General features: G+C 33.7%; 1 protein-coding gene across 3 annotated transcripts in view; it reads left to right on the top strand.

Moving 5' to 3' along the window:
• The window catches only part of LOC128670723 (pancreatic triacylglycerol lipase-like), a 34,220-nt gene extending 17,747 nt beyond the window's left edge, over window positions 1–16,473 (top strand). For 2 of the 3 annotated variants that reach the window (XM_053746659.2, XM_053746658.2), the window contains 14 exons: window positions 9,024–9,181; window positions 10,926–11,046; window positions 11,418–11,565; window positions 12,021–12,173; window positions 12,510–12,599; window positions 12,701–12,836; window positions 13,611–13,841; window positions 13,919–13,994; window positions 14,221–14,357; window positions 14,995–15,056; window positions 15,140–15,216; window positions 15,350–15,419; window positions 15,729–15,853; window positions 16,057–16,473. In XM_053746659.2, the coding sequence (XP_053602634.1) occupies window positions 9,034–9,181; window positions 10,926–11,046; window positions 11,418–11,565; window positions 12,021–12,173; window positions 12,510–12,599; window positions 12,701–12,836; window positions 13,611–13,841; window positions 13,919–13,994; window positions 14,221–14,357; window positions 14,995–15,056; window positions 15,140–15,216; window positions 15,350–15,419; window positions 15,729–15,853; window positions 16,057–16,162 (1,680 nt within the window). In that variant the 5' untranslated portion in view covers window positions 9,024–9,033 and the 3' untranslated portion in view covers window positions 16,163–16,473. The remainder of the gene's footprint in view (window positions 1–9,023; window positions 9,182–10,925; window positions 11,047–11,417; window positions 11,566–12,020; window positions 12,174–12,509; window positions 12,600–12,700; window positions 12,837–13,610; window positions 13,842–13,918; window positions 13,995–14,220; window positions 14,358–14,994; window positions 15,057–15,139; window positions 15,217–15,349; window positions 15,420–15,728; window positions 15,854–16,056) is intronic. The other variant, XM_053746660.2, reaches the window with a different exon arrangement.
• Window position 16,474: the final 1 nt, after the last annotated feature.

Genomic DNA, 16,474 nt, shown 5'->3' with positions numbered 1-16,474 from the left:
AATGCTTCCATTTGCTAACTCTAATGATACCTAATATTCAAAACTTATTAGTAATTAGTAAGATTAGTATAAAATATATAATTTTTAATTAGCCAAGTTTAGGTATACCATTGTCTCCAAATACATTTTTGATTATTTAATTTCTTTACACCAGTTACCTAGAATATAATACTTTAAAAATATTTATTACGACATTATATGATTATTAATAGTGTAAAATAATATATGAAATCTAAATACATATTGCAATCTACAACTCGTAGCAGTCTACGGAGCACTCATGACGCGTTGAAGTCTTTTGTAGGCGCGCAGATAATCAAAGTTTAAATGAGGTTGTATTTGGTCCTATAACTGAACTACCATCGGAATTCTACCATCTCTATCTACAGCGATGTGAGAGTTTTATTGGCTAGAGTTTTTGTTTTTAAAAACATTATATCCAAACACTTTTTTTCACAATTGTGATTTTATCAGATTATGCTAAAATATCAGAAATCATACCCAAATAATCCAACATCAATGTTATAGTCCACAAATAAAATTATCGTGTATTACATGAAAAAATGTATGTGACAGAATCAACACAACAAAATCGCATTATCATGCTGGCCGGTAGGAAAACAAAAGAAATAAACTGATTGTTAGAATTTGCATTCAGCCAGCGGCATTTCCTCGACGTAAACAACAGAGCGGCGCACGCGCATGTTTCCACGCATCTATCGCTCTAATACACGAGTACGTCATTCATGCGGAGTAACTGTTACCTGGTACCTCACCATTTCTTATATCTAGAACATTCTTGGAGCATTGAGGCATTTATTTTTCACACATAGTGTTAATGTTAATTATGTTTTAGACTGCTTTTCATAATGCAAATAATTAATTTCAACAAAAATTATGAGAAAATACATGTATTTATCTGAAATACGTCAAGAAGAAAAAAGAAATAAACTAAAAAAAAACACTGTAGAGGCCGCGTCTAATTCCAGCTGCGCCATCTGTAAATTTTGACAAATCTTGAACTAGGTATGTGTTATTTCAGGTTTATTTGTTTTGTAAATTTCATCGGAATACGTCTAGTAAATTTTGCGTGACTGAGTAACATAAAATATAGAGTCTAATCAAGCAACAATAGTGCTTATAATGTGAAACAGGCGTGATAATATGTATTCGCAAGTCTCCGCTTCTTTACATTTCAGTCAATGACTATCAATCAAACCAACGGATTTATTAACGTTTGACCTTTAGCATTTTGTCTGACTTTTGTGATTAAAATTAAATGCACCTTGCATTCAATATTTTGTTCAAGGGCTTAACTGAGCATGCCATAATTATTATAATATGTACTCTTTAAGTTTATATACAGTACAGCCTCTAAGTAACTATTTGTATGCAAAACAGTATATCGTACTACTTCCCTCGATAGGTGGTCCAATTACCACATTAATGGAAGTCTTTGATAAAACTTAGTTTAATATGTAGTTATTTTAGTAATGTTAATCTTAGTTGGTTAGGATTGTGGAGTTATTATCTGGAGCGTGAAAACGAATTTTCAATGTATGTTAATTTTAAGGGCCTTTTTAAGAATAAAAGTATTTGACCCAATTAAGTTTAAATATTTATTCAGACAGCATTATTTTTAAATTATAATTTGTTCGAATGACCTGAATAAAGATTAGCAGCCATCTGCATGATAAAAATATCAAATATTTTAATCGAATTTTTTCGTTCAATAAGTCAAGGGTGTGGCAATCGATATAAAACATAAACAACGCAACGTTCATACAAATAACGACTATCCATCGTTTGTGATGCAACAAAAAGTTTGTGATTCCTCTGCGTTACAGTAACCCAGAAACCTTTCGAGGTCGAGTTTATTTTTGGCTTACGTACTGTAAAATAAAATAATATGTTTATGGACACGCAATGCGTCAAGTAGCGCGGGTTGCTCCGCCCTCTACAAAACACAAACGAATAAGTGTAATGACACCTCTTCATAAATATTCCATTGCCTTGTTATTTTATGTGGCATGTGGTTTGGACCTTAGAATAGGAGCACATCATATCCTCCCGTAGATGACTCATCAGGCAGCTGATAGGCAATTATTGCATTCCCAAGGAGGATTGACGTAAGGTAAACGGCACACAGCCTTCAAAATTTTAAGTTTATTTTTTATGCCGACTCTGGGTTTTGCGGCATCGATGTGGGGGAAAGATTACTGTATATTTGAGTTCAAACACTAAGCGTTACGTGTCCGCACTGTGTCCATAAAAGAGGCCTAACACTTACAAAGAGATGCAATTCGATATGCAGATGGCCGCGCAATGCTGAACTTGCGGCCCAGTTTCCCACTGACGTAACTGCACTTTGTATAAAGCAGTCCAATGGATTTTTGTGAAGGTAACTATTTAAAATGGAGGTTATTAAATAAAGTATATTGATTAAAATTGTGTGGATTTTATTGATGGACATCAAGATGGCGAAACATTATATTTATTAATGTTATAAACATTATATTTAAGTAAAGTAATGATGAATCGAATAACAATTATTCAGTCATTATATACTAAAATGGCGTAAGATGTCAAAACCTATGAGTCAAATCAGCTTAAATCCTGCTAAATACAAGTGCATTCAAAATTTACATTGCATACGGCTTGCGCAGTGCCCAGCCGCCGATGTGGGTCAAACAACATTCTGTCTAGAGAAGGTCGATTTTTTGTCGTTAGCTGATTATCTGCGGCAAGTCATTACATAATTTCAATAATTTGGACACCGGTATTTAACAAGTAATGATGGATCAATCTGTTTATCTATCTATTAGTATATAAAATTTAGCTCTTCGAAAGCTGTCATACAGTTACTGAGGAAATGAACAATCTCCAATATACAATATTTTAATGGGCACCGCCGCTGTCTTTACATTTTTTAATTAGTTTCCGTTTACGCATAGGCTACAGATGTTTCCGTTTTTAAGTTAATAAATTGAAAGGTAAATAAGGGCTCGACGAAAATTTACACAGGTTTATTTATTGTATTTTATTGCCTGTTTATTTATTGATGACTTGGCAACTGCTTTCATTCTGACATTAAAACTATAAAACACGCGATTAATGTACCAAGACAAATGCTACCATTTAATTGAGTCCCTTATTTTAATATTCTAATTTAGTTAGTTATCTGAACATGACTCTATTTACATAAGCTAAAAAAGGTATCAAAGCAGTTAACATTTTAATACTGAAACCTACATTTACAAAACTAGAAATAAGAACAGTCTTGCGTAAATATATAGTTATACAAGTAATAATAAATCCATGCGGTAATAAATAAAAGTTTAAAACTTTATTTTATGTCTTTGTTTCGGAATTTCACATCAAATCGCTTGGAATCGATTACGTAAAGGTCGCTACAGTTGCAAAACAGTACTAGACTTCTAGCGTCGCGATACTGGTACATGTGGACTGCTTCAACTAGCCTCGCCACATCGCACTGAGCATTATAACATGACTAATTACAAAGTACTTGATCGGTTGTCTCTGCTAAATTTATTGCGGTACGCTGTCGTCATAAGGAAAACATATTCTGACAATTTGATCAAAATTTAGTAATTGATCTTTATTTTTTTGCTGATTTAGATTATGTACTTATTATTATTTATTATTATATACAATTAATTTTAGATATATATACACTCTTTCTTAATATGACGGTTACGGTATGGTAGCAAACTTATATGTATATTTAAAGAAATTAATCACGATGTAACTACTGTTAGTTTTTATGCACTTACGTGAGCTAAAACACCGGGGTAAATAACGGGAGGCTTGATGCATGTTGTAAGTAACTATGATTTGAGGCCTGACATTAGAGTTATGTCAGTCAGCGGGTTAAGGCACAGTGCGTTCGTTGCATCATCAGCTAACTTCCGCACTCGCCATCACTAGGAAACTGGCTTTTTGTACAGCACCGCCTTATTTTTTTTGTCTCAAAACCAATTGAAGAGTTCTTCATAATCTTCCGGATACCGTTATCTTACATCAGATCTAACTAATTTAAATTATAGGTGAAAGTAGTCCTTCCACAAAATTACATTATCTTAAGTTATAATTATGAATAACTGTTATCAATCTTCTAACGTAATCGGTAATATATAATTCGCGAATTTTAAGTCATTACGTTCGTTGACTTTTGACCACACATGTTTAAGTAGTAGTTATTGTAGACAGGCTCAACACATTTAGCATAATTATGTGTGAAAGAAGAATTATTTAAAATGTAATGTGTAAAACTTTCTCTATTGACACAACAATGTTTCTAAAGATTTAGGTATTTTTCTAAACATGGAAATCATTTTTCTTAGTAAATATTCAGCATTAACTTTATTTTTACACGTTTGCTCAAAAAGGAGTAAGTTTTATATAAGCTTCATTATTTCTACCTCAATTTCACCATTTGTGTATTTAAGAAAGCCACAGACCGTTTCAAAGTATTTTTTATCATTCGGTGTTGTAAATTTACGCGAAATTCTACAGCGAGGGTGAAATTTAATATGTATAACATAGGACCTATGCGACGTCTGCGACGCGTATTCAGATCGTCAGGATTGCATGCAACTATTTGCAACTGAATTAGGCGCGGTTTTCGTAACAGACCTCTACATTTACTAACTCGGCCGACACCTTGACCGGCACCAAAGAAGATTTACATTCGATATTGACGTATATATTGTTATTGAGATTGCAATGGCTTGGTTGAGATAGGTTTGTTTGGTAACTAAACAGATTCAGTAGGATCTCCACTTTAAAAAATATTGTTGTAAATTTTGTGGATCTCCACTATCATCTAGTTATTTTAATTATATACTTGTACTATGTACTTTTTGTTGTTAAATAAACGCTAAATTAAAATTAAAATTATTTTAATCTTCTGCTTTATGTCATGACGTTGTAGCAGGTCAGGTCGTGTGGGACCAAAAAGTGACGTGGTTAGCATATACTTATACTTCGACAGGTGTTTAAGCGTTGTCCTGTTTGTTTCCAAGCTATAAAGCAACGGAGCACAGGTTACCCTTTCAAATATGTTTTTCTTTCAACGCACGGTCTTCAGCGCTCCTAGATTTTTCTGCTATTTCACATACAGCACTCAGCACATCTATTACACAAAGACAATCATCGTCCGAAAACACACACATGAGTTGACTATTTAAGAAAGGATATTACTGTGAAACAATGGCAAGTAAACCACCTTGTCACAGATGTATATTGACACTCATTGGACAATTATACGCGGGCGCAGGTTTAAAAAAAACAAATTGTTGAAACGTAATGAATTTTAATTAAATTACCTATATCAATAAATTGAAATTCAATATTTGGGTAAACGTATCGATCTTTTATAATAAGTACTACTTTGAGTGTATTTTATAGTATCACAGTATAATAAAAAATATTAGCGACCGGTCTATATTTCAACACGGCCATGAAATCACCCATTAATTTATCGATAGGTAAAGTTCAAGATTGGATGATTAATATATTTATTTCAGTTATGAAAATATCAAAGGTGCGTAATATCGTAACTAAATGTTACTACTTATTGTTTAGTATTTTAAGTAGTTTGTACAATTATGAGTGTACTTCTTATCTTTAGTATATATAAATATTTTATAGCCAAATGATAATGTTTACTTCTGTAATCTAGTCTGTAATTAATTAGGAATATTAAAATATCTACTGTAGGAAACTATACATATAACGAATACGTAAATTATCGCCGTCGACGCAACGCAATTCGTGAGAATTTTTCTAAAAAGTGTGTGAATTGGCATGTGAAAATGTGTTTTTATCTGTGTATGTGTTTCATAGAATATTTAAAAAGAAACCACTAATTCTCACATTCGTTAAATGTTTCATCACCAGGTATACGTTTTCTTTATAGATTCTTGGTATATTATAGTTGTTCCTACAGACGCCTATGCGTCTGATATACATCTGAATTTCACATCATGGTTAAATGATGTCAGATATTCTTAAGAGAATATTTAGAAATCGATACAGCACGAGTTTTTGCAAGAATAATTTAAAGACTGAATAAATGGATAATGAGCAGCGTGTCTAACATTATATAAAAGGACCTATTAATTTTCCATACCGACTTTGACCTTGTCGCTTATTAGTGCTAGTCCCCCACATTTCTGGTGTCGCTCAGGCTGATCTGCGACAACGCTTTAATGTTCAAAGAAAGAAAGAAAGAAAACATTTATTTGCCAAAAACATGAGTACAAATGGTCAAAATGAATTAGACCTACACGTTTTACCGAATGCAAATATAATATAATTAAATAAAGAGGAGCATGCTATCCACTACAAATCCAAAACAAACTATAATGAACTATAATGTACTATACTAGCCCTAAATTCTATCCGAGTCTATCATTAAAGAAATCATTTAAAGTATAATAACATTTATCAGTTAATAAAGACTTGAGGTGCTTTTTAAATAGATTTAAATAGATTTAAATATTCAAATATATTAAAGACAAAGTAAATATTACCACGTTAATGATTAAATAGAGTATATCAGTGAGGACCTGTAAAAAGCCGAGTGTTTTTTTTAAATTAATTTGTACTTATTATGTATATGGTCTTACAAATAAAATAAAAATAAATAAATACAATATTTATTGCATAATTAACGTGAGCTATAACCCAGCTTCCGCGTTCCCGTCGTCGTCGCAAGGAAACGCCGCGAGCGAAGGAAGTCGGTCGCACGTCGTGCTCCGTAATACATCAAATAGCTATCTCAATATCGATTACAACACCTAAATGGCATATTGTAGCGTAATCTTGATATGCAGTTGAGTTATAGCCAAATAAGGTTTAGATCGAATAATATTATTTACCGGAACGCTATTCCATGCTCTATTCGTAAGGGAGGTATTCCACTTCTCAAACTTCTTGATCGTAAAATACTAATTTTATTTGACAATAGTAATTCGATTGAGGAAATTTTAAGAGTTATGCATGGATGATACTCAACCATTTAATGAATTACAGTAATAAACGAGTAGATGAAGACGCTTATTGTATTGTCATAATGTAGTACATGAGACTTAAGACCGTCATGGGACTCACCTTCCAATAAATATTATTTGAACATATCGTTTGTAATATTCGTTAGAAATTCGAAATTATTATCTAGTATTCAGACAATTAGTAAGTTGAACAAACAACAACAACAACAACAACTAGTCTTACTAGTAGTTTATTTGCATGAATTGTCATGTCACGATAAAACTGATTTAGATTTTCAACAACTTAAATTGGACAATAAATCGAATGTTAGTTAGCCTGTAAACAAATCATTATTATTGTCAATTTTCCAGTCTAGATGTGCAGACAATAAATTAGACACTTATTTCTGGTACAGTGATTGATAGTACAAACATATTACAGGTTTCCGCACGATAGTTTGGGTTCATGTACATAAGTCAAACAGTGTTGTTTGAAAATCGCCTTCAATTTTCAAGGTTTAATAACCCTTTTCCGATATTAGTAGATACTACGCTTGCTCGTAGGTAATTACCATTTTGTTAAGGTTAGTAGGTGCTGCATGCGGGTGTCGGGTTCCTACCAACTGTTACGTTACAACACAGTTACGTTCTCTTAGATAAGACTATTTAGCTAATAAAATTATTTGATAAAATCTCTAATAACACCTTTATTCAAATAAGGTGCATAAAGCTGCATTAAAACATTTCATTATGTAACAGTTTTATAAGTCTTATGAAAACTATAAAACTATATATTTAAATTATTTACGGTTTATTTATAGTAAATTTTATTTTGATCAAACAAAAATTTATGATACACGACTTACGTGTATCATAAATTTTTGTATGTTTATTATGGCAGTACAATTTGTTTTAAGCTTCATTCGAATTTGCTAATGCTTTACTCCATCGAAATATTTATGATTCTCCTAATATACATAAATGAAATATTTCATAAGCGAAGTAACGAGTTATTAAGCCTGTGCCCTACGCCACCGCCATGAGCAAAAATTTTCCTGTCTTCTACTAAAATAATGCTGGGACGAACAGGCAACATTTATTCGTTATTGATAATTCCTCTTGTCCATGGAGGACAAGTTAGGTATTTGTGTTATAGAGGCGACTCAGACAATTTTTTTGTTCTCTCAATGACAACAAATTATAATATTATTATGATGACCCTGTCCCAGAAGAAATGTAGCAAAGTAAAACATGTTCTCGTTACAAGTATAAGGGATATAGGACTCTAAACGGACTAAATTCAGTTGGCCCTATGGGCAAAATAATAGTAAAATTATCAGGCCTATTAGTGAGGTCAGATATGATCGTCTAGTCATGACAACATAACCGTTTATCTCACGCCATGACATGCCAGCAGGATATACAACCGCGCACGCACGTTTTGTGGTCGTGCTTCTTGGTTGGCGATAAATACCATTGGGTTCAATAATATTTGAATTAGTAATTTCAAGAATGGAATGAGCGATCCATTTGACATTGGATTTTCTGATTATTGTAGTTTCTTTAAAGATAAAAAAGGAAATACTTTTGGTCGATTTACAAAAAAAGAAAATGTACCTATACATCATTATTGTTACACGACACGATGACGATACGATCTACTCATAGCATGTAATACATATATACCTAAGGTACTCAACTATTGTTTTGTTCATACAATTTTGTAAAGGTTACGATTAAAATGTAGGAAACTGGTAACTACTGAAGTTGCAAGACTTGATGAGATCCTAGAGTCTTACAATACTAATTCAAATCTCCAAAATAAGAACTCTAGGTCGAAGACTCGTACGTCATCAAAGATCGTACAAAAAGATAGTTTGGCGCATTCTGATTAAGTAGAATAATATAAGAAGACTACCTAACTACGGTCTAACTAGGAGGTGTCTTCCAGATGTTCGGAACATGAAACTTCAACATAATTTAATGTAACAACTGTAATTTTTCTAGGTGAACAGCGATGATCAGACTGCACCTCACTGATCGGCATCTGCGCGTGATGCTGTGGTGCATACTGCTCGGGCTGCAACCTGCGTTCGCCGGCATACTGGACCCGTTCAACTGGGCGCGCTCCGACCGCATTGAGGTCAACATACCGTGGCTGCCATGTATGTTATTGCTTCATTGTCTTATTTACAAAAAAATCCCTAGAAATTGTGTGAAATATATTCATAAAAAAATTAATGGTAAGCCGTTCTAGCATGATAAGGACCAACACTTTTCAAACGAGTTTAATTTAGCTAAGCGGTTATTGCCAGTAGCTTTTTGGTAAATATTTTAAATTTAACGTCAAAATTGATTGTGAAGGTCTAATCCATAGATAAAAGAAATATATTTGTCTAATCACTACAATAGTATAAAACAAGGTCGCTGTCCGCTGCCTGTTTGTCCCTATATATGCTTAGATTAAAACTACGTAACGGATTTTGATGCGGGTTTTTTATTAGATAGCCTGATCACAAGGTTTTACGGAAGGTTTAGATTTATAATTTATTATGTTTTTACCCGAGCGAAGCTGGGACGGGCCGCTATTGTCTGAATAATTGCTTTGAATTTGATTATACGATTAAAAAATAAGTCCTTACATTAGTATACCAACGATAAGATAACGTGATAATTGTATGCTCACTGCAATCTGTACTTGTCCTATTTACGCTATACTTATTACTCGCGATCAAACTATACCAACAAAAATCTAAATTTTCCATAGTAGGTGCTCATTTAGAAGGTTAACATAATGGTCTGCGTTATCATTGATATCACATTAACGACATTGAGAACCTAAGATGACCTTACATGACTACAATATATACTGAAAATCTACGTTTGTTCTGCAAATAGAGAGATATTTTTACTTCAATGGCCTTCATTGTAATTAAAAGATTAAAGAGTATGTTTATGTTAAACTCTAAAGTACCGAATGCCCACTTGAGTACATAGTATATGCAAATATTCGTTAACCAACTGACGTCCTACATTTGTTGCTCAAGTGTTCATCATTGTCTAGTGTAGGTACGCGTGTCCAATTCTATACACCTTTTTATGAAGTGGCTACTTATAAACTTTGGGCCCGACAATTAGTGTCGGTCTGGTATTAAGTGCTGTCACTATACAAAATTCATGCTTAATGAAAAAGAAAGTGTGTACTCGTATATCCTGAACAGCTTTCTATTACTGTCATTTCATCTGTAAATAGTAACTTTCTTCGTTATTAGTTAACATTATAAATGCTAGGAGACGTACGTTGCTAAGCCTTTCTATTTGCTCCAAAATAATTATGTAATTACTAATTAATATTCTGTATACATTGTCTAGTCTATGCCTGTTAAATCTTAAAAAGAAACAATTTTAAATGGTAGAGACGCACGGTGAAAACGTACTTCACAACGGCAATTTTTCATTCCAAGAGTGTAAGTCATTTTTTTTTGGAATTTTTCATTCCAAGAGTCTGAGTCTAAGTCAAGATCCAAGAGTCTAATCAAGCATAAGTATCATATTAAAATTTATGATGGCCAGTGGTGTCACTGGCCGTTGTATCACAATGGTAGTGGCTTACTACGCCATATCGACTGGTATATAGAATGCGAAAAGACAATAGGTGTGTCCATATTTTGGATGAAGTTAAAAGTACCATATAGCAGGCTATCGTACTGTAGAATGTATATGCAACAGCTTTTTTTTGGCCGGGACTTAAGTCTGGTCCAGACTTTTATGTCTAAGGTGAAGTTCATCGCAACCTTTTCTTCAAAGTCGTGCACAAACTTCGTTCTTAATGCGATTGAATTCGATTTTATTTTGAAATAGCGAACTTCAGCTGTGTCCGTATTGTTTCATATGATTTATCGATTTCAGTTGAGAATGAAACGCGATGTTACGATGAGCTCGGCTGCCTGAACATCACGCGGAGCTGGTACCACCTCATACACCGGCCGTTCAACGTATTTCCTCTGCCCAGAGTCGTCATCAACACGAGGTATACCTATACCTTTTTTATTATTATTACCTAAAAAGCGTGTCGGTCGGCTCGGTTCGACACGGCTTATGAGTCCTCATACGATGCAACTGATAAAGCGTTATGTAGATAACTAGCAGTGTGCAATATATTCGATCTAATACATTTATTGAAATATATTATTGTTTTGTAATTAATTTAATTATATTTGAGTTAGATTTATGTTACACAATCTGGTGTGATAAATAATCGAGTAGCTAAGGTAAACATAAAATAAAAGTAATAGTGATTATTACTTATTATATTTTTATTATTACTTGATTGCATGAAATACATTTGTATGTATGTGTAAAACAGTGCAAAATTATCGACGCTCGTCACATAATTTTCAGGTTTATACTGTACACGAAGAAAAACCCTACGGACGGACAAATTTTAAATGTCAACGTGAACAAAACAATCGTGAAGTCTAACTTCGACCCCCAGCGACTGACCAAGATGATTATCCACGGGTTCATCGACACCCCTCTTTCTAATTGGGTGGGTAACTTTTCTTACTTGCTGGAAACATTCAACCGGTTCATTGTAAAGTAATTGAGTTCACAAGGCTTATTGGGAAAGTAGTAAGAAACTTGTCTCCTTTATACGGTTTTTCGTTTTATATTAGCTTTAGAATGTTCCAGACGTATTTAGTACGCATGTATACTAAATACACGATGGTATTATATTGATCTACAAAAAATCTGGAAAATTTGGTAGTTGAAAAAATCGCTCTAGTTTAAAGGGAAACATAATAGAATGGAGAGATTTATTTTGTTAGCTGAATTTTTCATATTAATTTTGATTTTTTCATTTGAGCTTGACTAGTAAAGTTTACTAAAGTGCTAGGTACGCGCTAGCTCCAAAAATGCCCTTTCACGTTTTATTTGAAGTTTGCTAAGGTAAAATGCGGGATTAATACGAAACATATTATTTTCAAATACAATGTTTTTCAGGTGAGCGAGATGAAAGACGAGTTGGTAAAAGCCGGCGACTTTAACGTGGTGGTGGTGGACTGGGCTGGAGGCAGCCTGCCGCTGTACACGCAAGCCACCGCCAACACGAGGCTGGTGGGGCTGGAGGTCGCGCACTTCATCAACACCTTACAGGTACCACACTAAATTAAAATTTGACACTAGTGCTAGCTAATAACAAATTTAATAAGAAAGAGAAAAGGTACACTTTAATACAGAGAAGTTATATCTTTATAAAGGCCATTTCCGGAGATAAATGGCCAGATATAGGCTGAGATGGAAATAGGACAGCGTTTATGTATGTATACAATGTACAACAAATTTTTATAATTAAGCCATTTACTACACAACGTAGTTACCTAAGTTTTAGGTTATTAAAGTATTTAGACTTACAGTAAATAAAAAAAACATAGTGTCTTTTAAGTTTTGAGAAATAAATTCAAACCACAAAATGATATTATTTATTTGTAGAAAGAACATGGAATGAATCCACTCGATGTGCACATTATAGGCCACTCTTTGGGGGCCCACACAGCCGGCTACGCTGGAGAGAGAATTCAAGTAAGTGGCCAATGGACTAACAACCATTATTCACATTTGATTATGTTCAAATGCGCTATTGACTCTTCATAATGTCTTTGATTTAGCTTCTAATTTCGTAGGGCTTAGGAAGGATTACGGGTCTTGACCCAGCGGAACCGTACTTCCAAGGTATGCCCACGAATGTGAGGCTGGACCCTACAGATGCCCAACTAGTAGACGTCATACACACTGATGGAAAAAGCATATTCCTTTTAGGTAATGACCTAAGCGTAAATATTCATCTTTGTTACATGCACATACGCTTGTTATAATCATTTGAGCAGCACATTTGTCATATTCATGTTATTAAATAAAATTATTGACTACCACTTGTGATTGTAAAATATAGACCGTCACACTCGGCTAATTTGATATATGACATCGGTAAAGTAATCAAATGAATATTTAGAGCGCGTATACAACGGGTCAACAAATCTATTTATCAATTTACATTTTGTTTCTAAATAATATAACTCGTTTCACAATTATAATTGTGGAACGAGTTGTGTTATTTATCAGAATTTTATAAATTATTATATGTTGTCAATGAAAAATGAATTTTAACAGGAAACAGTCGTAATCTTAAAGATTCTGTAAATAATGTCGTGTATAGAATTCTATCACCCGTATATTTTATCGATCTCTCACATGAGTTGTCCTGATGTAAACTCAGTTAACATTTATTTACTTCACTTAAAATAAGGACCGTAACCATTATGTCTACCTGCAATATTGTATACTGCTCAACATGGGTTTACCCATGGTTTACCGATTTCATATATCATTAAGGTCTGAGTGACAAATCTGAAGCTTAGTTGCTTTCGTTCATTAATTTACTAACACATAACTAATTATATATGTATTTTATGTAAATAGTACGTGCTTTTCGCTTCAAATCAATATCATTCATTAATGTATATAGTTTATGAATATTTATTTGTCGCATATTCGAACTAATTGACCGACGTGTTTATTTCACACGTGCGACAGATTTTGTGTTTATGGCAGGATACGGGATGTCCCAGCCCGTGGGTCACCTGGATTTTTACCCCAACAATGGGAAGGAACAGCCCGGATGTGACCTCACCGAGGGACCCCTGGTTCCCCTCACACTGGTCAAGCAAGGCTTAGAAGAGGCTTCAAGGGTATTAGTAGCTTGCAATCATGTTAGAGCTATAAAACTTTTTACAGAATCAATAAACGGAAAATGCCCATATATAGGTAAGAATTATCAATAATATGTATTTGAATATTGAATCGAAGAATTATTGACAATTAATTGCTTATTATTCCTTCAGGACATCAATGTCCGTCGTATCAGCATTTTTTAGCTGGAAAGTGTTTTCATTGCGGCCACGGATGTGCAATCATGGGGTATGTATACTTTGAACTCTATATAGATGCCTACTTAAAATAAAATTCCGTCAGTTTCCCGCACAATTCAAATATATGTATATGACCACCATAATTAGATAGATCATTAGATGTTACAGCTTCAAACATATTAACGTTTACTACTTGTGGCTGAGATGATAATGAAACGACGTAAACTATTTCATAGTACCCTAGTGAAATAATGCAGTTAGAGGATAAATTTCAGATTCCACGCAGACAGCTCGCCCGGTCTTATTACTCACAAGAACAATCAGACAGAAAACGAGGTGTACCCGTCTGAGGAGCAGGAGACCATCGGAGCCAAGTACTACCTCAGCACGGGGAAGGAGCTGCCGTTTTGCCGTTAGTATTTGATGTTTATGTTCTTATAACTCACAAGAACAACTAAAATGGATGAAGAATGGTATACCCATCAGGAAAGTTTGTACTTTTTAATTTCCTCTAAATGTAGTATTGTAGTTAAGCATGGTGCCTAGATTGTTAACCAAAAAAAATCGTGCAGAAATATCTGGGGAACATTTTTGGTACAATCATATCGTCTTATTGTGCCTAAATTCTCCCATCATGTCTTTAATCTATTTTTACGATTGAAGAAATAACTTTGTACGATCCAAGTTTATTTCTCATACGCACGCACACTCAAACACGACAGCAAACTACAATGACAGGTTGATGGATATTTTTTACTTGTTTTATTTTTTTCTTCTGTTATTTCAAATTGGGTTTATTTCGATCCGATGAATATGTAAAAATCGTAATGTAAATTGTAAAACGTTTTTGACGCTGCGATACAAGCATCGCTTAGTGCAGAGTCCACAGTCCAATTAACTTAAATTGCAAATCTACCTAAAATTATTCTGTCAAACTGTTGTACTTTTTTTTGGTGAATTATTATTATAAGTTAGTTCCTTCAGGTTCGATTCGAAATAAAGTTTGTACATAAGTACAAATTACAATAATGTAATTATTTGTATTACAGAACGACATTACAAGGTGTCTATTCAGTTGGCTAATCCAAAAGGAGCAGAATCGTGGGTCCAGGTAAAAATCTTTACATAACGACTTTTGGTTTTTTCTACAACTCATTTGTCTTTATTGTTTATTTTGTAATATGTTTTTTTTAGGGATTCCTGAAAGTAACTTTATTATCGGATCGTGGTGTAATAAGAGGAATGGATCTCACACCAAGTAATTACGTGAAGTGAGTATTTAAATAAATCCATACGGTCAGGGTATTTAATTATTCTATAATGTAAAAAATTGAAGATTGTGAATCTATAATTAAGATGATATACTATTTATATAGATAATACAAATTTCAATTTGACTTCCAGATTAGAACACGGCACATCATACACCATTGTGGTAACTCATCCAATGGATTTAGGGGGTAAAGTTAGGAAGGTAATAAATTTTATTTTTCTTAACTTTATTATTTTAATTTTGAGCGATTGTGTGTCCCACTTGTCTTATCTCTTTTTACTGCCAAATGTGAGGTTCTTAAAGACCATTCATTCTTCATATTTAACTTGGACGAGACAAATCCTTACCCTTGATTCTTATAAGCACAGATTCCCAAAACGACCCTTGATTATCAAAAGCAGCAGTACACGTATTCATCGTCAAATATAATGAAAATCTAATAAGAATTTCTCTCGACTACGTGAAGTCGAAATATTTTAGTAGGTACTTTACCATTATATAATGTTTTAGGTGGAGTTATCGTGGGAGTACGACATGAATGTACTGGAGCCGCGATCTCTGTGCATCCTATGGTGTAACGACCGACTTTATGTCAAGTCGGTCATTGTGGACCAGATGGAGCTGCCCAGTAGAGGGTAAATATATGATTATTTTTTGGGTTTTCGGAGCAGATTTATCTATTTCTTTATCTTTTCTAACTTCACTTTGTGGAGTTTTCAACTAAAACCATTTCTATTAGTTAAAAAATAATTAAACATAATTTATTATTTTCCATTCACATGATAATGGTGCACTTTATGTTGTAAAAGATGAGTTCATTTTCTATTTCATATTTCAGGAAACGAAATGTCGACTTCAGCAGCAAACTATGTACCCCGAAGCGTGAATTTGCAGAGATACCAAACAGAGGTTCCGCCAGTTTCTACGACAACTGCGGAAGGTAGCCGTGCCATACAATAACTGTAGGCAAATATGTTTCTCTATCTATGAGTGAATATCTCATAGACCCCCAAAAAGCTTTAAGGCCTGACTACGGACACTCAGTGACGCACGTCTGGTCGAGTTTTTGTAGTTGTGTTTGTTCGTTTGACTGCCCCAGTGATGATGTTACAGGGTCAAGAAAGGTGACTTTACCTAAATTATAAATTGTTGAGTATATTGAACTTGTAATTAGCTGTTAATGTTATTGTTATGTTAATTTTTTTATGAAACAAAGTAGTTGTAAGAAAATAAAATAAAATACTCATTAAAAACAT

The sequence above is a fragment of the Plodia interpunctella genome, chromosome 6 (genome assembly GCF_027563975.2).
Source record: "Plodia interpunctella isolate USDA-ARS_2022_Savannah chromosome 6, ilPloInte3.2, whole genome shotgun sequence".
NCBI classification, from domain to species: Eukaryota; Metazoa; Arthropoda; class Insecta; order Lepidoptera; family Pyralidae; genus Plodia; species Plodia interpunctella.
Note: the sequence above shows the minus strand (reverse complement) of the source record. Positions and strands in the feature narration are given on the sequence as shown.